General features: G+C 56.9%; 1 protein-coding gene across 11 annotated transcripts; it reads left to right on the top strand.

Moving 5' to 3' along the window:
* Nucleotides 1-1,512: 1,512 nt before the first annotated feature.
* GPRC5C (G protein-coupled receptor class C group 5 member C) lies at nucleotides 1,513-23,644 on the top strand. 11 transcript variants are annotated; one of them, XM_038546692.1, is made up of 5 exons: nucleotides 1,513-1,667; nucleotides 14,562-15,644; nucleotides 18,191-18,285; nucleotides 20,420-20,569; nucleotides 22,204-23,644. In XM_038546692.1, the coding sequence occupies exons 2-5, from the start codon at nucleotides 14,594-14,596 to the stop codon at nucleotides 22,234-22,236; spliced, it is 1,329 nt and encodes a 442-aa protein (XP_038402620.1). In that variant the 5' UTR covers nucleotides 1,513-1,667; nucleotides 14,562-14,593; the 3' UTR covers nucleotides 22,237-23,644. The 11 variants fall into 11 exon arrangements, with proteins under 11 accessions (XP_038402620.1, XP_038402623.1, XP_038402628.1 ...); XM_038546695.1 differs by lacking the exon at nucleotides 1,513-1,667 and adding an exon at nucleotides 4,233-4,398; XM_038546700.1 differs by lacking the exon at nucleotides 1,513-1,667 and adding an exon at nucleotides 6,712-6,900.
* Nucleotides 23,645-24,121: the final 477 nt, after the last annotated feature.

The following is a 24,121-nucleotide window of genomic DNA, read 5'->3' as shown; positions in this document are numbered from 1 at the left end:
GAAGCAGAGAACCTGATCCTTCACGGAGCATGCGTGCTTTCTGTATTTTGCCTGCATTTTCCCTTCCTTTCCTCATAGCTGACTCGAACAATTCTTGGTTTAACCCTGCCTCCCTGGTTCTTAAGGTCAGTGTGCAGCACTAATCACACCTGTGCACCTTGTAGAACAGGCTTTTGGGCTTCTTGGCTAGAGACTTGGGTTCTACATTAGGAATGGGGTCCAGACATCTGTTTTTTGTTTTTTAAAGATTGTATTGATTTATCTAATTAATTTATCTACTGAGAGAGAGAGTGCATGGGAGTGGATGAGGGACACCCACCCAGGCAGCCCGAAATCTGCTTTTTATTTTAAAAAAAGATTTTATTTATTCATGAGAGACACAGAGAGAGGCAGAGACAAAGGCGGAGGGAGAAGCAGGCTCCCTGCGGGGAGCCTGATGTGGGACTCCATCCTGGGACCCCCAAGGGCCATGCCCTGAGCCGAAGGCAGACACTCAACCACTGAGCCACCTAGGTGTCCCCGAAATCTGCTTTTTAAACAATAGAACTGGTTCTGAAGCTGGGTGCGGAGGCTGGAGAAAGCCAGGGAGCCAGCCTCACCACTGTTTCTGTGAGACGCTCTCTCCTCGCACAGACCAGCAGTGGAAGGAGATGAGCCTGGGGGCAGAAGGTCCCAAGTCATGGGCATTCTGGCCAAGAGCTCTCGGGTCTGTGGTTTGGCATAATCTTTGCAGCAATCACATGGGGCAGGAATTATTACCCCCTTTCACAGACGAGCAAGTTCTGTGCCCTTTGGACAACTCTGGGGGTCCTTTTGGTTCTAAAAGCACAGTTTCATGACAGGAGGGCCAACGCCACACTTAAGCCATATGTCCATCACCGTGTGATCTCGGGGTGGGGGGGCCCTCTTCCCATCCTGGCCTCCAACCCCCCCACGAGGATAATGAAGCCGGCCCATCATCTCCGGGGCCTTCTAAGAGCAGGCTATCCAGAAACAGGTTAATCAGAGAGGGGGGCTTAACTTTGGGTTAATTATGACTCTAATCGTGTCACCCAAACTCAGTCTTCATACTTTATTGCTTACATTGCAGAATCAAATCCTGCAGTCTTAATTAAAAAAAAAAAAAAGAAGAAGAAGAAGAAGGAAAGAAAGAAAAGGAAGAGAAGAGGGTCTCCGAGGAATTCCACCATCGGCTTTGTCTGGAGGGGTTAAGGGGCAGGGTGGGCATGGGGACAGAGGAGCACGGCTACGCCTGGGCGACCGCAGGGAGCGGGCAGGCCGTTGCATCAGCGGCTGCAGGGTACGTGGTTTATGGCCAGGGCCCACTTTAGCGTAACCACAGCCGCTATTAAGACCCTCAAATGCGCCATCCGTGGTTCTGAATTTTGCATAATGACCGAACTCCGTCTTCTCATCAGCGGGGAGGAGAAGAACAGTGTGGAAACCAAAGGGGTTGAAATTTCAGCTGCTGCCAGGCGGCCCGGAGCTCCAGCCCGCTCCCAGAATAGCCCGGCCAGGTTCCCGGCAGCCTCGGCCGCCGCAGCTGGGCTTCCGGCAAGGGAGAGAGTCAAGCCCCAAGCAGGCAGCAAGAGGGGAACAGCTGGGACGGCGGCGAGGCCCAGGAGCCAGCTGGCTGGTCCTGCCCTGCGGGTGGAGCGCCATCCCTGGTGAGTGCGGCGAGCCTGGCCCTCCAGGGACACCCCCGGCTGAGTTCGAGCGAGGGTGCCCTCAAATCCTGGTGGGGGGGATGCTGCTCAGAATTGTGTCATGGCTGGAGGGGCTGGTGGAGGGGCAGGTGGCAGTGTGTGCAGAGGGGACGTGAGTGACTGTAGGGCTAGTGGCCACCTGGAGAACAGAGTCAGAGAAGGAAGAAGGGGTTGGAGAGGGAGACACGTGGCCCTGGCCTAGGCCAGGGGACTGTTTAGTGTAGATAGCACTGCCGTGAGGCTGGCTTCTGAAGCAAAGGGATCATGGGGACAAGGCAGGGCGTCGGCTCCACACTAGGTGCTCCGTTGCCAACGTCCGTCCTTCTCTTATGTGGGCCTGTGCAGGTCCTTCATCTATTTACTCCCTCACAGATACTTATCGAGGTCCTACTATGGGCAAGGCATCGAGAGGACAAAGGTAGATCGGAGACAGACACATCTTTCCCTCTAAGAGCTCACACCCTGGTTGGGGACACAAGACACGTACACTAGTTAAGGCAGAAAAGGTAAGAGCTGTATGGGAGATGAGAAAAGCGCTTTGCGGCATGCCATGGAGTTAAAACAAACAGGCTTTAGTCCGTGGCACGCCGCTTGGCTTTTATGAACCTCAGTTTCTCAATCTACGAAATGGAGGTAATAGCTGCTTTCTTGAACTTGTAAGGTTGCAAGGATCAAATATCAAAGACACTTGAAAGTTGCACAGTGTGACACAGAGGCAAGCTATTAGGAGTGTTGCGTTATCAGACTAGCTAGCATTTCTCTTAACTTCCTGGCCTGGAATTCTGGGAGCCAGGGATCTGAGTGGTGGGTTCCTGATGGCAGCAAGGCCAAGGCTAGACCCTGGACCTGCCCTTACCCTTTGAGAAGGCGGTGTCTCTCAGCTCCTGGCCAGTCAGCCCACTATTCCACTGGTATTTATTGCCTTTTTTTTAAAAAAGATTTTATTTATTTAATCATGAGAGACACCAGAGAGAGAGGCAGAGACCCAGGCAGAGGGAGAAGCAGGCTCTCTCCATGGGGAGCCTGATGCGGGACTTGATCCCAGGATCCCAGGATCATGATCTGAGCTGAAGGCAGACGCTCAACTACTGAGCCACCCGGGAGCCCCTTTATTGTTTTTAAAATTGTGTTTATAAAGCGCTCTCCTAGGGACTGCAGGGAAGGCTAGACATGAAATCAGAATCTGATCCCCACCAAGCCTCATAATTAACGATGCAGAACAGTGCTAGGCTAGCAAATTCGCCTTAGAAGGGGAGCTTGCTCTGGGAGCAGAGGGAGGACAACTCTAGGGTGGGGTCACTAGCCAAAATTCTGGGTGGAGCACAGGTCTTTAAAAGAGGACTGGTTGAGAGAGGCCCAAAGGGGGCTTCCCAAATGAAGAGTGGGGGATACAGCATGAGTACAGCCACAGGAAGGCAAATCCAGTGGCCAGACTGGGAGCCGACCTCTCGGGCTAGAGTGGCCATTTCCATTTCCTGTGGGGAAGAGGAGGGGAATGAGGCTGGCACCCGAGGTTGAGAGTAGGTTGCAGAGGCCTTGAATGCTGGGCAAGCAAGCTTCGTCTTTCAATTCAAGGCAGTGGGAGCTGGTGAGGGTGTCAGCAGAGCACCAGGGTGAAGTCAGGGAATGTCCCCCAGTGGACGGGGGTTTGCAGGGTGACTGGAGGTGTTGGGGGGAGTGGGAGTAGACTGTAACGGAGGTAATAAGTCTGGGGCATTGCAGCTGCTGGAGTGAGGTAACAGGTATCCCGTCCCTGAAAAGTTCTCAGACAGGGGTGAGACCCCTCCTGAAGGTGAGGGGTACTAAGTGCAGTACTGTGTACACGTTTCTTTTTTGTTTTTGGAAAGGCGTTCGTGGGCCGAGGGGCCTGACCCCTCAGACCCTTTGCTTTAACCCTGGTTCCTAGATCCACTGTCTGTTCATGGACATTCTCCAGACCTGGACAGCTCAGAAAATCCAGTTCTCTCCTCCACAGACAGTTGGTTAGTGGCCATTGAGCCATGGACAGGGAGGGGGGATGGGGAGCAGCAGACCTGTGGCCACTGTGGGTGGGCTTGGCATCAGGTGACATTCCAGCAGGCTCTGCCCAAGGCCCACTTCCGGGTACATTTCCAGGGGGATCACCCATGGGCAGCCAGTTGTGGTGAATTAGTGTTTAACTTGCCTGCTCCCAGGCCCCTGGCTTCCTACTATAAAAACCAGGGGGTACCTACTATTCCAAGGGTCAGGCATACAAACCTAAGAGAAAAGAAGACTTAGCCAGACACCATAGGCTGGGCAGTAACGAGTTAATATGGAGCCTGGGAGCAAGGAAAAATCAAATGCAAAATCTGTTTACCAGCCAGTTGTGGGGCACCCAGCTGCCTGGCACAAGATTCCAGGCACCTACCTGTCAGGGAGCCAAGGGCCTCCACCCTCAGATCAGGGAGGGGCTGTTCTCACTTCACTGGGGCAAGGCCACCAGACCAAGGGCATTCAACTCCCGCTGCCCCCCAGGGGCCAGGCTCAGGCCTCCCACTCCCCGCAGAAGGAAATAGCTCCTGAGAGAAGGAGTCCATCAGCTGCAACTGTAATCCCCGACTCTTGCTACCCATGCAAAAGGAAGTCCCTCTAGGGAGCAAAACTGACCTCTAGCCTCCTCACCCCTGTGCCCCAAGCCAGGTGGCCAAGGCCCCCTGCCCAGACTCTGAAGGTAAGGCATTGTTGGCCTGGGGCAGTAGACTTCTCCAGAAGGCACTGGGGCTTGCCTGCTCCCCAGGAAGGCCTGGTGCAGTGGGCTGGGCTGGTGTGGTGTGCAGGGTGGGTGCTAACTGTAGGCAGGGCCCCTGTTACCAGGGGAAAATCTGCAGCAGACTACCCTCCAGGGGCTGTATCGCTACTCTTACTGCTACTGTCCTGACCATAGAACAATGGACAGGCTCTGTGCCAGATGCCTGGGGCCACAAAATGAGACATGTCCCCCTCTTGAGGGCACAGTCTAACTGGGGAGATGACAGTTGTCAGGCCTGATGAAGATATACTGGGGTAATGATAAGTGAACGAATGCATAAAAGGCTGTGGGTGGGGGGCGCCTGGGTGGCTCAGCTGGTTAAGCATCTGCCTTTGGCTTAGGTCATGATATCAGGGTCATGGGATCAAGCCCTGCATCGGGCTCCCTGCTCAGCGGAGAGACTGCTTCTCCCTCTCCCTCTGCCTGCTACTCTCCCTGCTTGTGCTCGCTCTCTCTCTTTCTCTCTCTAATAAATAAAATTTTGGAAAAGAGAAAAAGCTGTGGGTAAAGAAGCAACTGCCATGGTTCTTTCTGGGGAAGGTGAGGAAAGCTTCACAGAGGGTCATTGGAGCTGAGTTTTGAGGCAACAGTGATTCTGTAAAAATTTTGGTCAGAGAAGGGGGGATGGGAGGGACAGGATGTGGAAGAAGAAGGAACAGTAGAGGCGAAGGCCCAGAGCATGGCATGATAAGTCTATTCTGATAACCATAAAATAGAATTGAAAGAAGATCAGAGAAGCAGCTTCTGCAAGAGTAGATGGGACTTGAATTTTGACAGGACTGAGGTTCACAGGGGATGCAATAGGAGAGGAGAGGCTGACCTCTGGGCACCTGTGAGGGGCAGGCTTGTGCGAGGAACATTCTAGAATCAGATTCATCTGGATGTTAGGGTGAAATGTCCAGGTGGGTTTATCACGCCCATTTTACAGTAGAGGAAAGCAGAGCCCAGGCCGATGCAGAGACTTGTTTAGGTCACCCAGCTGGCAGGTGGCAGAGCTGCTTCTGACCCCTGGGCCTTGTCAGTCCCTTAGCCTCTGATAGCTCTGAGAAGGAAGGTTGAGATGGATCAAAGTAGTTTCCATGGCCCAGCAGGAACTCAAGCACCATATAAGGGGAAAGAGGGAGCCAGGCACTCCCCCACAATCCATCAATCCAGGATCTCTCTGAAGGGTGGGTGGGCAGTATCCATATGGGGTGACTTCACAAAGTGTTCATTTTTGGTGAAAACACGAGTTCATAAAGGCTTAAATGCCTATGGGTCATTAAACTGAGTGAATGGCATCTGGGGACCCAGACGCCCCATACCTGGAGTCTTGAAAGACAACACACCTCTCACAGAACTTCCCTTCTAGCCAATGCAGGCTGGCTGTGTCCAGCAGCAGCCCCGCGGCCCAACAGTCTGGCTCGTGGGGGCTGGTGGAGGGTGCTCTCAAGATCCGGGATCCGGACTTCCAGTCCCACCACCCCTCACCCAGTCAGGCTTTGCCCAAGGAAGGGCACCAGGGATGGTGGAGGCTGAAAACCCTGGGTCATCTGCCCCAAGGGCCTTGCTTTGTTTCAAAGGCAGATCCTGTTCCAGAATGAGACAGGCACTGTGAAAAGGGACTCAGCAAACCCTTTTCAGAAACCTGCCCTACATTTCCAGGGGTGCTGACCTCTCAGGGCTGGAGGGCCTCTTCCCCAGCTCCCAGGGGGTGCCCAGGCACTGGATACCCCAACTTGACCCCTGCCTGGGTAGAGACTGATTGACTGATGGGGGTGGGGGGGGTGGGAAGCTTGCCTCTTGGGAGAGTCTTCTGCACCTGCTGGAGTTCCAGAAGCTTGAAAGCAAACTGAGAAGATGGGCTGGGTCCACAACTCCGCTCCCAGCCCGCTTCCCCTGCCCCTATCCCTGGCCCTCGGAATCGCCTTTTCACTTATGCTAATGGGCAGCTCTCGCAGCAAACCGATTTCAGCAATACGTGTCTGGTTAATGAAAGCTACAGCCGGAGGCCACAGGGAGTAACCGGCTCATTTAGGGGTTGGCTTCTGAGCGCGGGACGGGGCTGCACAGCCCGCCGCGAGGGTCCGGGAGGCTGGGGCGGGGGTGCAGGGCGTTAGGGGAGCGAGACGGAGAGGAACGCGCAACTTGGCACCAGAACGCGCTCTTCCTCTTAATATTTAAAAAAGAACGGAAACAGCTCCGTGATCACCGCACTTCCGAGACCTGCAAGCGAGGGCCAGGCACAGGGAGGGAGGCAGGTTCTAGAAAACCCCGGGCCCCGCCGCCAGCCCGGGGCCGCTAAGCAAACACTCTCCCGGAGTCCGAGGAGCCGGTGCGCGAGGGGAGGGGCAGGCCTGAGGTGGATCGCTCCGCCAGCGCCCGGAGATTCCCGGAGTCTGACTCCTGCCTGTCGTAGACCCAGGCGCACCAGCAGCCCCGGAGGTACCCCTCCCCTCTGCCCGCGCCCTCCCCCCAGCCTGCCCCCGCCCCGCCCCCACCCGGGGGCCCTCGGGGCTGTGCAAACACGCCCCGCCGCCCGCCCCGACTCTGGCTGGCTCCGACCGCGCGCTGCTGGCGATCCCCCAGGCAACTCGGCGTCACAAGAACCAGCACCCCGGAGACCCGGCGGCTGCCCTCCCTCCGCGTCCCCTGGGCCCCGGCCAGGCCCAACAGCCTCTCCCTTCCCGGTGCGCGCGGCCCCTCCGGGCCTGGCGTGCAAGCTAACTAGGCCCCGCCGGGCGCCCCCGGGCCGCGCAGCCCACCTCCCGCGGAGCGCGCAGCCCCAGGGGAAGGCGGCCGGAAAAAATCTCCTCTTGTTTACTGGGCCGGGGACGTCCCAGACTGGATCCCCTCGCCCAGTTCGGTCGTTCCCTTTCTGCCGATTCCCGGGGCCGGAGGGGAAAGGGTGGCAACCGGCTGATCGACCCCGGGGCAGGGAGTGGGGGGTGGGGGTGGGGCGCGGAGCGGGGAGGGTACCCGAACTCGTGGAAGAGTCCGCGGGCGGCCGGAGGGCTGGGCTCGGAGTCAGGGCCGAGGCGTCCCGGAGCGCAGGGGACCGCGGGGAACATGACCGTGACGGCTAATTAGGACAAGTCGGAGCAGGGAACGGGGGCGCCGGGAGGGGAGCGCGCTCAGTTGGACGGTGCTGGGGCGGTCGCGGGAAATCCAGGCGCAGGCAAGTCGGGCCCGGGGCGCCGTCTGCTCACGATCCGGAGTGGATCCCGGCCGGGCCCACCGCGGCAGGCGCGCTCGCAGCGCCCCCCCCCCCCCCCGCCCCATGCACGTTTGGTGACCCAGGTGCTGGGGGCAAGGCCGCTCGTGGAGGAGGCGGACTGTCGGTGTGTGGTGTGTCCACGTGTGCACGCTCGGGGAGGGGAGGGGGCGCAGAAGGCGTGACAAAGACGCACTCTGCTGAGTGTGCGCCTCGCTTCAGCCGGGAGCAGCGACCTGTGCCCGGCGTGTGTGCCCCACGGGGGAGCCGGGGCGGAGGTGACCGAGGCTAGCTGAGACGCACCGCGGGGGGCCCCACGCGTGTCCGCGTGTGAGCGCTGGGACATGCGGGGCGAGGGAGCGCGCTGGGCTGCACCCCAAACCGCTTTCCGGAGGGAAAGGCGAATCCTGAAAGTGAGTGCGCGTGAGTGCGCGTGAGTGCGCGCGCCCGTGTGCGGGGGCGTGGCGGTAAACAGCAACAACCCTCGGGCCAGCTCCGCCAGAAACTCCGAGCTCCCTCCCCGGCCGGAAAGTGCGCCTCGCCGGAGCCTGGAGGTGAGTCGGCGGCGGGGGGAGGGCCGCGCGCGCTTTGTTACTGTGCAAACGGATTGCACATACCTGGAGCGCGGCGGCCGCCCGATAAGCGCCTGAATGGAGGTGATGTCACGGTGATGCAGGCGCCGGCCCACTCTCGCCCGGAGCAGGGAGCCGAGAGCGCGGAGGGAGAGGCCAGCGCCAGCAGGAGCGACCGAGCGCGGCCAGCCCGGCCCAGGTTCCCGGGAGAGGCAGGCCCTGCGCCCCGACCCCCGCGCGGGCCCCGCCACCCCGGGCCCGGGCCGCGCCTGGCTCCGCGCCCTCCGCCGAGCCCCTCTCCCCGCGCCCGCGCCCGCGCCCCGCTTGGGGCTGGAGGTGGCCGTCCCAGGTAAGGGCTGCTGCTTCCCGCCCCGCCCTCCCCTCCGCCGCCCGGAAGAGCCGGGTCGGGCCGGCTGGCCGTGCGCCGGGGCAGGAGCCCCAGGGCGGAGGACGCCGCGCCAACTCCGCTCGGGCGCGGAAACTTTGCACACCGGAGTGGGCTGGGGACCCGGCGGGGTGGGGGTGGGGGGAGCCTGGCGCTGCCCTCAACCCCACAGTCGGGGCCCCACGGGTGGGCTGGCCTCCTCTCCGGTGCCGGGGGATGGGGAGGCCGGTGTAGACCCGAGGAACCAGGAGGGAAATTCTCAGAATCTTCCTATAGGAAGTTTGGAATCGGACCATCCAAGAGCCCCTTCTTATGGCAGCTTGGCTTCTAGATCCCTACTCCACTGCCCCCTCCTCCCTCCAGGGCTTTTCTAGGGCCCTTTGCAGCCGCAGGGGTTGGGTAGCGCCCCTCCATCCTGACGCCCGCCGCGCACTGTTACACCCCCGAAAAGCCAATCGTTTGAAAGCTCCACGATCTTGATCCACCGGGAGCAGAATGTGTCAAAATAGGATTTTGTGCTCTTGGAGGTTCCCACCTTGCGTCTTCCTATGTGTATGTGGGGGAGGGGGGCGGTTGTGGTGTGGAGCGCATTCCAGAGTGGCATTCCAGAGCAGACCCTTGAAGGCTTCCACGTTTCGGAATGCTCGGGAAATTTTGGCCCAAATGCCCACTTGATGTGGAAGTCTAGGCTGAGGTTCCCAGAAGCCCCTCCCTTCCCAACCTGGGTAGGAGGTACCTCCTAACTGCACATCTCCAACCCCTCTTATTGGTGAGTTTAGTCACCAGAGACCACTGGACAGGGGTAAGTTGATAGGGCCTAAGTACAGGATTCCAGAAAGGTGGGGTGGGATGGGGGACAGGGAGAGGAGGTGGGAGGGCTGTTGGTGGGTCCATCCATCTCTCCTGATAGGCTGCTGAGTGCTGGCAGATGAGGAGCGGGGAGAAAGGAGGATGCTCTGTGGTTTCCTGGGGTGAGCTTAGGTGCCTTTGAGAGGGGGCTGTCAGAGGTCATGGCACCCTTCAGTGTAACTGCAGGCCGTGTGTCTATAGCCTACTCATATCCTTGAGCCTGGGAGCTCTAGACCAGGGCGGTGCTTAGAAGCCCTTAGTGCGGGATCCCTGGGTGGCGCAGTGGTTTAGCGCCTGCCTTTGGCCCAGGGCGCGATCCTGGAGACCCGGGATCGAATTCCACGTCGGGCTCCCGGTACATGGAGTCTGCTTCTCCCTCTGCCTGTGTCTCTGCCTCTCTCTCTCTCTCTCTGTGTGTGTGACTATCATAAAAAAAAAAAAAAAAAAAAAAATTAAAAAAAAAAGAAAGAAGCCCTTAGTGCCCTCTTCAGGATGGTCTCTTATGCCCTAGGGCTTCTCAGGTTCCGGTGTGAACGGTGGGGGGGCAGGGCGGGGGGGGGGTGAGGAGTGGCTTATTCTGGAACGGGGAGAGGGCCTGACTGCCTCTGATCCAGCCAGTCAGTGCTAGCTGGGCCTCTGAACCCACCCCACTATGCTGAGGCCTCTCTGCTTCCCCCCTGGAGAGGGAAACTGGGAGGAAGGGGATTCTGGAACTGGATTGGGCTGACTCAGACCAGAGCTGGGGGCTGAGTGGCTGAGCTGGGGAGAGGCTGATTTCAGAGATGATTAAAAATATTTGTATGACTGATTCCAAGGAGGTGAAGCAAAAGGGCCCCTTTGTCCAGGAAATAATCCGAGAGACTGGGCTGTGCTGCAGCGGCGATGTAGGAGAAATTCATGGGGCAGGAGGAGGTCCCCCTCTCACTCCCCTCCTTGGTCCCACTGAGAGCCCTGACACAGGAGATGTGACTCCACACTGAAGAAGGCAGGGGAGAAGCAGGCACTGAGTCTGTTCAGCGAATGCTTACTCTGTTCAAGGCACCGCGCTAGATGCTGCAGGGATGCTAAGATAAATCCCGTCTTTATCTTGTTCACAACCCTCACAGACCTTCCAGCCTGGTAGGGGAGACACATGCACGGAATTTTAACCATCAAGGTTCAGAGACAGCCAGAAGTCTAGGCTTTAGGGACTCGCAGGAGGGAGAGTCTCTTAGGCAGAGCTGGGTCCTGCTCTTTGCAGTGCTTTTCCCCTTCTCCAGCGTGTAGAAGGTGGCATGTGTTGACTGGCTGAATCTGCACTCCTGGAGGTCAGAGAACCAGCACAACTCTTCTGAGCTCCCTACTCTAAATCTGCTGGCCTCCACGGATCACTGCCCTAGGTCTGAGTTGGTGTAATTCTGTGTCCATACTCACCCTTGCATTTTCCTGGGAACAGAGACGTGGATCCTTTCTGGGTGGGAATGGCTAGTTTCATCTGGGGCTGGTAAGTTTTAGGGCAGCTGAACAGCTCGGTACCTGGGCGGGGAGGAGGGGCCAGAAGAGGTTCCTCTTTCCTTCCTTGGAAGTTCCCCACATTGGTGGGGCAGAGAGCTTGCCAGGTTGCTGCATGCTGGTAAAAGAGTGTACTTCTAAGAGCAAGATGGGATCAGAAGAGTAAGTGACAGAGCTAAATGGGACCTGGCTTGGTTTGGGGGTTTTTTGGTGTTTCTTTTCTTTTTTTTTTTTTTTTTTTTTGTAATGACATGGTTGTTATCAGATTTAAACTTGTAGCCTAAGCTTTGGTGTCCTTTCCTCCCACCTCCAAGCAGTCCTTAGATTTTATTTGGGAAAGGCTCTCTCAGATCTGGCCATTCTGGCTTTACCTTTGGCCTCGATCTTTAAACGGGTGAATGTGTCCTCAACAAATCAATTGCCTGTGCTTTTTGGCAGATTCAGATCTTAAACCACAACCCTGGTTATGCCGTCTTTGTACCAAAAAAAAAAAAAAAAAGCTTGCAGCGGCTCCCCATTGCCTTTAGAATAATGCCCCAACCTCCTTCCCTGTAGCATTTCTAGTCTGTCTCCCCTAACAGACTCCGTTCATACATGAAGGTGGGCTAAGAACTGAATAAAATGCCGTTGAAAGGTCTCCTCCATTCTGTCTTTCTGACCCCCTCAGCTGGAAGAGCTTCCTCCTCTGTGTTCTTGTAGCACCTCTCCTTCCCCCAGAGGCAAATTCTGTTGGGTGGCACTTAATCATTTTCTCATAGACCTACTGTATTTCTCGTACTGGATTTTATTTATTTATTTTTAAATATTTTATTTATTTGATAGCACAAGCAAGGAGGAGCAGCAGAGGGAGATTGAGAAGTAGGTTCCCCACCAAGCAGGGACCCTGAGGCGTGGGGCTTGATCCCAGTACCCCAGGATCATGGCCTAAGCCCAAGACAGATGCTTAATGGACTGAGCCACCCAGGCGCCCCTTGTACTAGATTTTAAAAACCAGGGGCACCTGAGTGGTTCAGTCGGTTAAGTGGCTCCTTTCGGCTCAGGTCATGATCCAGGGGTCCTGCGATTCAGCCCCACATCTGGCTCCCTGCTCAGTGGGGAGCCTGCTTCTCCCTCTCCTGTCTGCTGCTCCCCGTACTTGTACTCTTTTTCTCTAAATAGTTAAATAGTAAAAAAATCTTTAAAAATAATAAAAACCATGTCAGGGAGAAAACAACAAACAATCGAGTCAGAGGCTATATTTGTCCATCCTTGTATCTCTCAGAGCTCTGAGAACTACTGGCCTTTGTCCCCCCAGATGCACATTAAATATTTTCTGATTTGGAAAAATTGCCTGTTTTAAACTGGCCCCCAGAGCGAGGAGAGGGTGAAGTGCTTGAAGATGTGCAGATACCTGGGGGCTCAATCAGGGTGGCCTTTCTCAGGCAGGGCTTACTTCCACCTCTCCAACTTTACCACAAGTTCTGGCCGCTTTGTTCTGAGCCCCAAATGCCCCAGCTGGGGTTGAATGCTTAGGAACCCATAGCATATAATCTTGCAAATGACCTCTCTCCCTGGAGTGGTTCGATGTTCCTCCTTGCCCATTAATCCTCCACCCTTCTTCTTTCTTTCCAGCACTTGTAAATACAGTTTATGCTTTATTGATTTACGATTACACAAAGTCCCCGACAAAAGCTTTTTTAAATCTCCAAGCAGGGGAAACCATGCTTTTGCCTTAGAAGTCCAGAGAAACTGAGCTCTGACCATGCAGTTAGTTTGGAAAATAATAAAGATGTTCATTTATTAAGAGTTAATGATAGGTAGTATTTGGGGGAAAAGCAAGCCTAACTGGAAAATGAAGTAGCTGAGAAGGTCGAGATACCTATGATATTTTCAAGGCGCACCTAGGACTTTGAAAGTTGATGACCTTTTTTTTTTTTTTAAAGATTTTATTTATTTATTCATGAGACACACACATACACACACACACACAGGCAGAGGGAGATGCCGGCTCCATGCAGGAAGCCCGATGTGGGACTCAATCCCGGGTCTCCAGGATCACGCCCTGGGCTGAAGGCAGGCGCCAAACCACTGAGCCACCCAGGGATCCCCCAAATTGATGACTTTTATTATGTCGGCTTCACTTAATCTTTGATTTTTTTTTTCTCTTGATCCAGTAGTAGGTACTCTTCCACTTATCAGTTATGGAGTTTCCCTTGACAGACTTAGGGCTTTTGTTCACCTGCTAGAAATTAGGAAACTAGGAATGGTGAAAACAAGGGGGTAGACTAAGCATCACCTCCCCCAAAGGAGGAAGGGAAGGCGGGAAGAGTTGGATCATGCCATTCCGCTGCAAGCCACTAGTGGTCACTGTCAGCCTGGAAAGCTTGGTTGCCATCTTTCTGGAGAGTTCTGGGGACCCAAGAAGTGAGAGAGGAGGAAGAGGTAGTTAGAACTAATTAGTTCAACATAAGGGTGGTTTTATGTACGTGCTTGGATTTCGTAGTATTTTTGAACCTGGCTGTTTAGAACATTGAGATTCTCTGTTCTCCAAGTAAATCTAAAGTCCCACCTGCCAGACTCTTTACCTCCACTTCACACTGGGACAGTCCAGCTGGTGTCGAGAGCAGGGGTTCCGTGTCTTTGCGGCTCATCTACAGCACTTGGTAGAGCCGCCCATCGGGACTGGTCAAATGAGTAGTACGTAGGGTACCTTTCTGGCGTGAATGAAAGGTCTCTTTTGTGCCTTTTAGCTACAATGCCTTAAAGACTTCTGTGACAGATGAGTTCCTCTGGGGTTTTCATTGCCCTTCCCCATTCTTGCTTTTAAAATGTTAATGCCTCATAGGAGGATTTTTGCATGAAGTCATTAACTCCCTAGCTGAGACATTATTTTATCCTTGACTCCAGCAACTGAGCTAGACAAAGAAGTTTGGATTCTGAAGAGGAGAGGAGAGCTGGGCTGGGGGTGGGGTGGGGTGGGGGTGGGGAGTGGGCAAAGGGAGGTGGTGGGTAGGAATCCAAGAGGACTGGTCTCTTCATTTTTTCCAGATGCAGGTCATGCCTGTCACGGGTGCTCATGACGTGCCTGTTGGGTGAATGAGTGGATGGCTGATTGGCCATGGATGTGGGCATCACCGGGGCGGAGTTGAAGGGCACGGTGGTCGGCCTGCTGAACTCAGAGACTCTCAGGGCAGAGAGAAAGTGCTAAATGGATTGATAAGCTTGGTTTTGACTTGCTCCCAAGCCCTTTCACGCCCAGCTCAAACTGCAAGAGCTGGGGGGGGGGGTGGTATTCAGATGCAGGTTATGGTTGGGGAGAGAGAAACCTAAAAATTCAGTGACAGATGCCTCCTTTTCCATGACTGGGGACAGAGAAGATGACCAATGGGCTTCATCTCACATGCTTCCCTGATCAGTTGATATGCCTTCCAGGACTTCTGTGTCAAGAAGTGTTCTGAAGCCCAGGGGGACAGTCTCGTGATCAGCTTGCGCTGTCTGCCTTGAATCAGGCTAGGGGAAAGCAAGTGACTGGTGTGTCAGCGTCTGGCCTTGGAGGACTGATTTTGCCTTTTCTCTTGGTCTCTCTCTCTCTCTCTCTCTCTCTCTCCCTCTCTAGGGACCCAGCTGGAGCCTGGCCTGGGAGCCAGGATGGCCATCCCCAAAGCCTTGCTGACGTGCCTGGGGCTGCCTCTCTTCCTATTCTCAGGGGCCCAGGCCCAGAACCATGTGCCACCTGGCTGCAGCCCGGACCTCAACCCCCTCTACTACAACCTGTGTGACCGTTCTGGGGCTTGGGGCATTATCTTGGAGGCAGTGGCCGGGGCGGGAGTTGTCACCACTTTCGTCCTCACCATCATCCTTGTGGCCAGCCTCCCCTTTGTGCAGGACACCAAAAAGCGGAGCGTCCTGGGGACCCAGGTGTTCTTCCTGCTGGGGACCCTGGGCCTCTTCTGCCTCGTGTTCGCCTGCGTGGTGAAGCCTAACTTCTCTACCTGTGCCTCCCGGCGGTTCCTCTTCGGAGTCTTGTTCGCCATCTGCTTCTCCTGCCTGGTGGCGCATGTCTTTGCCCTCAACTTCCTGGCCCGGAAGAACCACGGGCCCCGGGGCTGGGTGATCTTCACCGTGGCTCTGCTGCTCACCCTTGTGGAGGTGATCATCAACACCGAGTGGCTGATCATTACGCTGGTCCGGGGCGGTGGCGAGGGTGACCCTCTGGGCAACGGCAGTGCCACCTGGGTCACAGCCTCCCCCTGCGCCATCGCCAACATGGACTTTGTCATGGCACTCATCTACGTCATGCTGCTGCTGCTGTGCGCCTTCACGGGGGCCTGGCCCGTCGTGTGTGGCCGCTTCAAGCGCTGGCGGAAGCACGGGGCCTTCGTGCTGCTCACCACGGCCACCTCCATTGCCATATGGGTGGTGTGGATTGTCATGTACACGTACGGCAACAGGCAGCGCAACAGCCCCACCTGGGATGACCCCACGCTGGCCATCGCCCTCGCCGCCAATGCCTGGGCCTTTGTGCTCTTCTATGTCATCCCTGAGGTCTCCCAGGTGACCAAGGCCAGCCCAGAGCAAAGTTACCAGGGGGACATGTACCCCACCCGGGGCGTAGGCTACGAGACCATCCTGAAAGAGCAGAAGGGCCAGAGTATGTTTGTGGAGAACAAGGCATTTTCCATGGATGAGCCAGCCTCAGGTAGGTGAAGGGACACCCTCCCCGCTTCCCCTATCACTCCACGTCCTTGACGGCAGGACAGGACTGGGGCGCTGGTCTCCCAAGCAAAATGGAAGGTTCTCGAATTATCACTAGGTTTCTGCCTTAAAGTCCCTAAAGTCCATTTAAAAATATTTTTTTTCTCTATACTCCTGTGGTTCACAAATGTATTTTCACTATAAAATTTCAAACACCACAGGTAATTCCTCCCCAGCTGTCTTCCCAGTTTACCCCGTTCTTTCCTGTTCTGTGCCGCCTCTGACCCATCGTTTACCTCCATGTGCCTCTGTTTCCTCATCTGCAAAATGGGGATGAGGATGGTCCCTGTTATATAGGGTTTTTGTGAAGATTACGCTAATGTCTGTGCCTGGCACTTGGAAAGTACTCTAGAAGTATTAGCTATTAGCTGTGTGGGTTACTGTCATTTTACTATTATTACAACTACCCTTCCAGGACTTGTTTTTCTATTATGCACATATTCATAGTCTTCGTTTCCTTTAAAAGTCTTCTCAGTTAAGATTTTGTTCTTTTTTTTAAGATTTATTTATGTGTTTTAGAGAGAGCGTGCACCCGAGAGCACACGTACAAGCTAGGGGAGGGGCAGGGGAAAGGGAGAGAGAGAAGCAGACTCCCTGCTGAGCGTGGAGCCCCACACAGGGCTCCATCTCACGACCCCGAGATGGTGACCTGGGCCAAAATCGAGAGTTGGACGCTTAACCAACTAAGCCGCCCAGGCGCCCCGATTTTGTTCTTTTTAAGAAAAGCACTGTGCCACATCCTGATCTAAACAGCACCCACTATCCAGCTGGCTTGTCCCCAAGCTCCTATCCTGGCTCGTTGTTAATGGGATGGGGCTTTCCTGTTGGAGCCCAGCACTAGGCACCAGCCAGCCCTGCAGCCTCAGAGGGGTCAGGCTGAGGGCGTCCTAGAAATGGAAGAGGCCGGAATGGGTGAAGTTTCTGCAGCCTGTGCCAAGCCCCCGTGGGGAGAAGTTTGAGAAGCAGGTGGGGGAGGTGGGGGATGCTTCTCTGGGGCATTTGGCCAGTTGCTCGAGCTCCCAGCTTCCAAAAGGAAGAATATTTCTCTGGCATTTGTTGATTGTAAGGACCACTGGCATTTATTGAGCACCTACTGTGTGCCACATGCTGTGCCTTTCCTGATGTGTCCTGTGGCACGCTGTCCTCAGCCAGCTGGCTACAGGCCCCTTTAGCTGACATGACTGGGAACTGGAGGTCAGAAGGACTGGGACAGACCCCTGACCCCAACCTCAGACTGGGCTGATCAAGATGTTTGGGGACTTAAGACTTGAACTGCTTGACTGTGGGTCTCCAGGTCTGGGGTCTCTGCCAGAAGTCTGAGTCAGAGACTGGGGAACTTCCAGAATCAGAACTCCTCTACAAACAGATCCCCACCATCTCTGTTTTGAAGAAAGGAGTGACCCTCATCCTGCCTGGCACCTGAGCCCTGATCTGCCCAGCGGGGTGGCCCCCGGTCGCGGTCGCATACCGAGTGGGTCGCGGTCGCATACCGAGTGGGACGCTGGAGTGGGGGCGGGGCTTGTGCACGCACACCTGCTCTCCCCCTGAGCCTGGCCATGAGGCCCGCGGGAGTCCTCAGCCTTTGTCCTCTCAAGGCAAACACTTCTGGGCTGTGAGGGTTTTTTTCTTTCCTTTTTTTTTTTTTTTTTTTAAATCTAAATGGAAAAATCAATCGAGTGGGCCCAGCACTTAGGAAGCCAGCCCTAGCCGTGGTCCCTCAGAGCTGCGGGCCATCAGCCTGCAGGAGACACACACCCACCTGCCACCCTTACGGCACAGCCTGGTCTCGGGCCCCTAGGGGTTGCTTGCCAGCTTTCCCCAGATTCCCTGGGAACCCCAGCAGGATAGAAGCAAATCTGGACGACTGTATACCCAAAGGCATGGCGTGGGGAGGTATTCCCGGAGCTGAAAATAGTTCTGGAAACTTGCCAGGGTGCCACAGGACAGGATGTACCTTCAGTCCTCCTGGTGGGGCTCTGGGTTTTGGGGTCCTGGAGGATCAGCAGCCAGCTGTGCCCTGGGACAACATGAGAAGTCTCAGGCTGTGGGGGCTCTCCCTGCTTCCCCTACCTCCTGGCAGCTGGCCTGCAGTAGGAAAGGCCAGAGCTGGAGCCTGGCCATCTAGGAAGGCCGCAGAAGGCCCATGTGCCCCTCTTGGCCTCTGGCCCCCGAGGGCGGATGGGGATGTGAAGGTTGCTGACAGGAGCATTTTTCTTTGCTGAAAGGGGGGGGGGGGTCCTCACACTGCAGAAAAGCCAGAGCGGAAGGCAGGCAGCATCATGCTCTCCTTGACTCCTGACAAAGGCACTCTGGTCTCTGCAGGGGCCCCCACACCTGCAGCCTCACCCCCAGGTTGGCCACCCCTGGCCAGGCTTCCTTGCTGGGTTAGATGTACTGCCAGGGCGGACAAGCCCCCTCTTCCCTGCCCGTGCCCCCTGGGAGCCTTGCCTGAGAGCCCAGCCCCCAAACCGCACCTGCGTTTCTTTGCAGCTAAGAGACCGGTGTCACCATACAGTGGGTACAACGGGCAGCTGCTGACCAGCGTGTACCAGCCCACCGAGATGGCCCTGATGCACAAAGGCCCGGTGAGTCGGGTCCCACATGTCTGACCCTGCCGGGGCCACGGAGCCCAGCCCGAGCGGGCTGGTGCAGGCTGGGGTGGAGGTGGTAGGGAGGAGGCAGGCCTCTCTGTCTGCTGTGGCAGCCTCGGGAACGGAACCCCTCGGCTCCTGATGCCCGCTTCCTGGAGCCGATATATACGTCGCCTTCAGCTGCACTACAGGGGGACCTGCCCTGGGTTATGGGGCATCACACAATGACCCGGGCCCCGGGCTGGTGGAAGATGCCAGCGTTACCCACAGGAGCTTAGGGAGGAACAAAGCAAGGTTTCAGCCAGGTGGGGGGGTGTCATTCTTTGGTGCCCCCCAAAGGCACAGAGGACCAAAAAGCAGGTCTGGGTAAGTACTTACTCCTCAACCACAGCTGTCCCAGGAGGGCCTTGGCTCCCCTCCCCGCACAGGCAGGCGGCAGCTCTCAGTTCTCGACCTCACGCCTCCCCTGGGTTCTGGAAACCAGATGCTCCATTAGCCAGTGGGGGGTTGGGAACAGGAAGACAGTGGGTTAGATTCTCACTCGCTCCATATATGTTCCTCCTCCCGGGCTGGCAGTCGCTGGGGGGAGAGGTCAGTGACCTGCCTTGGCAGGACTCTGGGAACAGGAAACGAAGGAGGTCGGCAGGGTGGTGTTCTCACCCCCTCTCCCTGGCAGGGTGGTGTTCTCACCCCCTCTCCCTGCCGTGAGCACCCCCCTCCCTGGGGGTGGGGGGCAGGTACAGTGAATATATGAAACTTCCAGCTCCAGCCCCTAAGCTGAACCTACAGCTAAGCGCTGGGAGGGGCAAGGAGTCTCTCTGAAGGACAGGAGCAGAGTCTCCTGGTCACAGTCACTCACGCTGTGGACCCCCCCCACCCCAGGATCCTTCCTCCAGGAGCTGTCCCACCCTTGCCACCCCTCACTCCTGAGCACATAGAGTCCTGCTTCCTGGGCAGGGGGAAGGGGGGAAGGATCCAGACGTGGTCCCCAAACCCCCCAGCATTACCATCACCTGGGAACTTGCTGAAAATGCAAATTGTGTAAGGCCAGTGGTGGGATGGGGCTGCTGGTTAGCATCTCTCCGGTAGTATCATCTAACACGGAATCTGCTGGAGTCTCCCAGGATGGGAGTAACCACCCCAGAGATCAGCAAAGACCATAGATGGGGGCTCCCTTCCTCCCCACCCCAGGTAAACATTTACTGAGCCACCACTGGGTGGAGCCTGACTAGGTGTGGCTGCAGCTGGAGCTGAACCAAGTGCCCAGGTGGGGATTCTGATGCACACCCAGGTTTGAGCCCCACTTGCCCAGATGTTCCTGGAGCTACTAGGGGCTGGCAAGCTAAGGCGACTGCAAACCAGTGGGAGAACCACCCGGGTCTGATTAGACGGAAGGTGTCTTGGAGCCCTGTAGTGCCAGGGGTTAGGGATAAGGCTAGTGAGGCCAGAAGTTCACCTGCCCTCCAGGTCAGGAGCTAGGATGGGTGCCTCTGGACCCTCCTCACCTCACAGCCGTGTCTGCCCCACATGGGAGGAGGGCCGCTGCAGCTCTAGCCAGGTTCCAGGCAGAGAATTTGAGCTTTAGGTCTCCACATCTGACGAGCCCACCCAGGCTTTGAGATAAGAAATGTGGGCAGGCCAAGCTGTCCTCACCCAGGCAGACCCACAGCTCTGATGCCCCTGGGTGTCCTGTTGCCATTTGAGGACTCGGGGAAGAGTCTGGGGAGAAGGGAGCCTGGGAGCATCAGCAGGCAGGTAGTAGAACTCACTGTGCTTCACTGTCCACTGGGCCCCAGGATTTCCCTCAGGAACTGGGAGCAGGAGGGAGGGGGCTTGAGAAGAGGATCCTTCCGAAAATAAGGAAGCCCCAGGGCCATCCGAGGTGACCAGAAGCCTCTTCCCATGCCCAGAGGCCTGGCACTCCCATGCCCAGAGGGGGCTCGAGGTCAGGCCAGCCCCTCCGCTTCCAGAGGTGGAGTCCCCCATCCCAGGCCACAGCTGGGGCCCTGCTGGGGGGTGAGGGGGGCAGGGAAGGGGGAGCTGGCAGGCGCAGCCCTGCAGGAAGCAGAGTGTTTGTGTGTCCGCCCTGGCGGAACCCGGCTGTGAGACCTCCTGTCCTTCCTTCCAGTCCGAAGGAGCTTACGACGTCATCCTCCCACGAGCCACCGCCAACAGCCAGGTGATGGGCAGTGCCAACTCCACCCTGAGGGCCGAAGACATGTATGCGGCCCAGAGCCACCAGGCAGCCACGCCACCGAGAGACGGCAAGAGCTCCCAGGTCTTTAGAAACCCCTACGTGTGGGACTGAGTCGGCGGCCAGAAGGAGGCGGGCAGATTTGGGGGAGGGCGCTGGGGACGTGGCCTGGGTGAGAAGCCCACTGCTCTCCTACGGCTCCCGGCCCCTCAGTGGCTCTGGAAAACTGCCTCAGAGCCAGAAGGCCAACCCTGGCTGCCAGTGTCTGGGTGGGTGTCCCCGGGAGGCCCCCTCACCCATTCCTTAGTGTTTGTGGAGTCCAGGAGCCAGTCCCGGCTTTGTACTCCAGCCAGATAGTGTTCTTCTTGGGTGATGGCCGGTCAGTGCCAACACTTTCTGGAGTCTTCCGAGGGATTCCTGCAGCCTCGAGAGATTGCTCAGGCGCGTCTGTCCTGGGTCTTGCTCCTCTGTGAGGAGCAAGGGTGCCTAATAAACACGTTTTTGCTTTACGAGCCCTTCCTCTGGGAATGTCGTTTCTGACCTGGGCTCTGGGCCACTGATGAGCCTCCTCCTCCATGGGCCGTGGGTGGTTCCTCTCTCTCCCCCCAAAACCGGCTCACGTGAAAGCCACTGCGCCTTTTTCTTCCCGTGCAATTGAGTGGCTGACACCTGCCTACAGGGAAGGTGTCTTTAGCTGAGCCTGGGTATCATGTCGTGTGTGACTGGAGTGACCTTTCAGGCCCAGCTCCTGTCCAGGGTCTAGTCCAGCATCTGGGTTTATCTGAGATGAGGCAGCTTTCCTCCGGGATCCCCTCCACTGGCCATGCGTGTGAGGCCAGGGCAGGCCCACCATCAGGTGGCTCTGCTGGGGTGGGAGTGGGGGTGTAGACCAGCTTCACCTCCCCCTTGGGGGAGGATGGCCATTCAGCTCCTTCAGGGGACACGGTGGAGAACCACCGGCCTGTGCTATGAGGTCGTGCTGTGCTTGCATGGGTGGAAGTGCATGGCTCAGAGAGCGCCGGCACCTGTTTACAAAGTGGGTTTCCAAAGGTGGAAAGGGTCGGCCCGTTCCGGTCGGCTTCATTCCTGGGCAGTTATTAACATGTCCATTGGCTCAGGCCCTGATGGTAAACAAAGCCTTTCCACATCAGCTCCTTTTACACCTCGTGGCTGCCAAAAGGTGGACAGGACAGCATTCTGTCCTCTATCCAGAGTCCGAATCCCAGAATCGTGCCATTTTAGGGTTGGATGTGGCCTTAGAGGCAGGGTAGCGGTGTCCCCCTCCCGGCCCCTGGCCAGAGAGGCCCCAGCGGCCCCCGAGGTGGCCACACCAAGACCGGCCCGGTTTTCCTGAGCCCTGTCTTCCGAGGCCCACCCTGGGACCCGGCCCGGGGCCTGGGCCTGGATGAGCAGCAGCGCTCTGACCCTTGGACACCGGCCCCGGGCTTCGCAAAGGGGCTGCCAAGGCCGCCCCTCCCGAGCTTGGGAATGTTTCTCCGCAACGAGTCAGAAGCTATTTTCTGACGCCGGTCGTAGGGGGGAGAAAAATGTCTCTGTTGGAAGGGAGAGAAAGGTTGCCGGAAGAAAAACAAACTTCTCCCAGAGTTTCCCTTCGATGTCAGATTGCACCAGCCCCGCTGGGACTCGGACACTGTTTTTAGTAAAAGGCCCCAAGCAGTAGGGTCCCCGTTGACGCTTGTTCTTTCTGGTTACTTTAGGCTCAGTCCCCGCAAAATAAAACAAGATGGTAGAAGCCCTCTTCCGGCATCCCGAGGTCCGGGCTGGGCAGGGCCCAGCACCTTTCCCGTCCTTGTCATTGGAGCTGGGAGGGACCGGAGGCCACCAACCTGAAGCCGAGGACTGAGCAGGGGGGGGGCCTGAGATGCCGGAGGTGTGGGGCTGGGGCCCTAGGCCATTCCCTTTGCTGCCCCTCCCGGCCTCTCCTGAACCCCAAGTGACAAGGCCACGAGGATCTACAGAACTGGCCAGCCCGCCTCTGTCCCCCTCGGCGCCCTGCCCCCAGTCAGCCCGTGCGTCCCCATGCTGTGGTTCTCCAGATGGCCATCCTCAGATGCCCCGTCTTCCCACCATGGGCCTTCCTGGCTGTCCTGGTGTCCAGCATCAGCTTGTCCCGCCTGCACCTGGGTGTTTGGAGCCAAGCCCTGGCGGAAGTGGGCTTTCTCATCAGGGCCTCCTGCCACCACCTGGACCGAGGAAGGCCCCCGGGCTGGGACAGCTCAGCCCGAGGCCTAGGCAGACACTGCTTCTCTTCGTGGCCCGTGGGTGCCGGATCTGAGCCCCTTTGGTGCTTCCCTCACGTGCCCCCGCACGCCATGGCCCCATGCCTTCCCCACCTGCAACGAACTGGGGCCCATTGAGACACAAGGTGGGGCTTGGGGCTGCATTCTCAGGGGCCAGCTGAGAGTCCTGGATCACAGGGGCTGGGGGGCTCAGCTGCTCACAGAACTGCGACTCGTGCCATTGCCTGCCGGGCAGGTGCACAGATTTCTGCCTCACCTCGGGCACCCCAAGCGTGCTGGCACTGTTCTCTCCCACGACATGCTCCAAAGGGTCCTGACAGCCACACGGGGAAGTGGAGGTCATCCTTAGGACCCGATGATGGTGGCACTAAGGACAGAGATGTGCCCAGCTCCGGACTAACAGGAATGAGATCTCTATAGCATCATTGTCTCCCGGTTTTGTCTTGCACTTGGGAGCCAGACAGAGCTGGCTGGTCCAGAGGGGCCTCCCCAGGTATGCCCCTGGAGCTCCGTGCTCAGCGCAGAGTCCCCTCTGGATGCCCAGGGTGGGAGAGAGAACAAGACCCGGGCCTGACCCTGCCCTCCATCGACCCGCAGCTCTCCAGCGCCACCCTCCTGCCCCCAGCAGCCTGTGCCTTTGTTACTGGAGAATCTTTAAAGAGCTAAATTGGGCTAACACGCCCTACAGAGAGTAGGGCCACACAGCTGCCTGTGACAGCCCCCCTAAATGCCCCCCATCACCACTATTGCCCGATCACAGCTCCATGAACGGAGTATTACTTCCCTCTGATGGAGGGGAAGAGGGAGCTCTGTGCACCTCAGACTTTTCTTGATCTAGGTTAGTGGCCCCAAGATCCCTTACAGTGAATAATAAAGGCACTGTCTTGCTTTTTTTGAAGCAATAGTCTCATGTGAGTCCTGGCCCTGCCAGGTGGCCACGAAGAGCAGCCTGCAGTGAATGTGGGTTTGTTCCTAGTCCTGAGTCCTCTGGTGATCTGAGTGTTGGCTTGGGAAGGATGGGCTCCTGAAAGCTCCAGGCCCGCCTGGCTCAGGGATGCCCAGTGGCCCCGCTCCCTCTAGTCCTTGGCCAAATGGAGGAGACAGGTGTGTTTTTCAGCAGAGAGATGCTTTCTCCCAAGGGGTCCAGCTATATCACAAACGAGCTTGGAATGGAAGAAAACCAGAGAGCAGAACCTATTGCAGGGAATATCAGAATGACACCGATACATTTCACGCCCACTCTGTCAAGCCACTCAGCTCCAAGCAGGGTGGTTTGGACCCTAACTGCTCAGAATTAAAGGGCCTTAGCCTGTTTCAGAGGAATGACTATCACAGAATCCCCATGTGTTCACTGAGAATTTTTCTAGGATTTAAT

The sequence above is a fragment of the Canis lupus genome, chromosome 9 (assembly GCF_011100685.1).
Source record: "Canis lupus familiaris isolate Mischka breed German Shepherd chromosome 9, alternate assembly UU_Cfam_GSD_1.0, whole genome shotgun sequence".
Lineage (NCBI taxonomy): Eukaryota > Metazoa > Chordata > Mammalia > Carnivora > Canidae > Canis > Canis lupus.
Note: the sequence above shows the minus strand (reverse complement) of the source record. Positions and strands in the feature narration are given on the sequence as shown.

Coding starts and splice junctions, on each gene's coding strand:
- GPRC5C (XM_038546692.1), top strand. CDS start 14,594: ATGGCCATCCCCAAAGCCTTGCTGACGTGCCTGGGGCTGCCTCTCTTC. Junction 15,645..18,190: donor CATGGATGAGCCAGCCTCAG/GTAGGTGAAGGG, acceptor GTTTCTTTGCAG/CTAAGAGACCGGTGTCACCA. Junction 20,570..22,203: donor GAGACGGCAAGAGCTCCCAG/GTCTTTAGAAAC, acceptor TGGTTACTTTAG/GCTCAGTCCCCGCAAAATAA.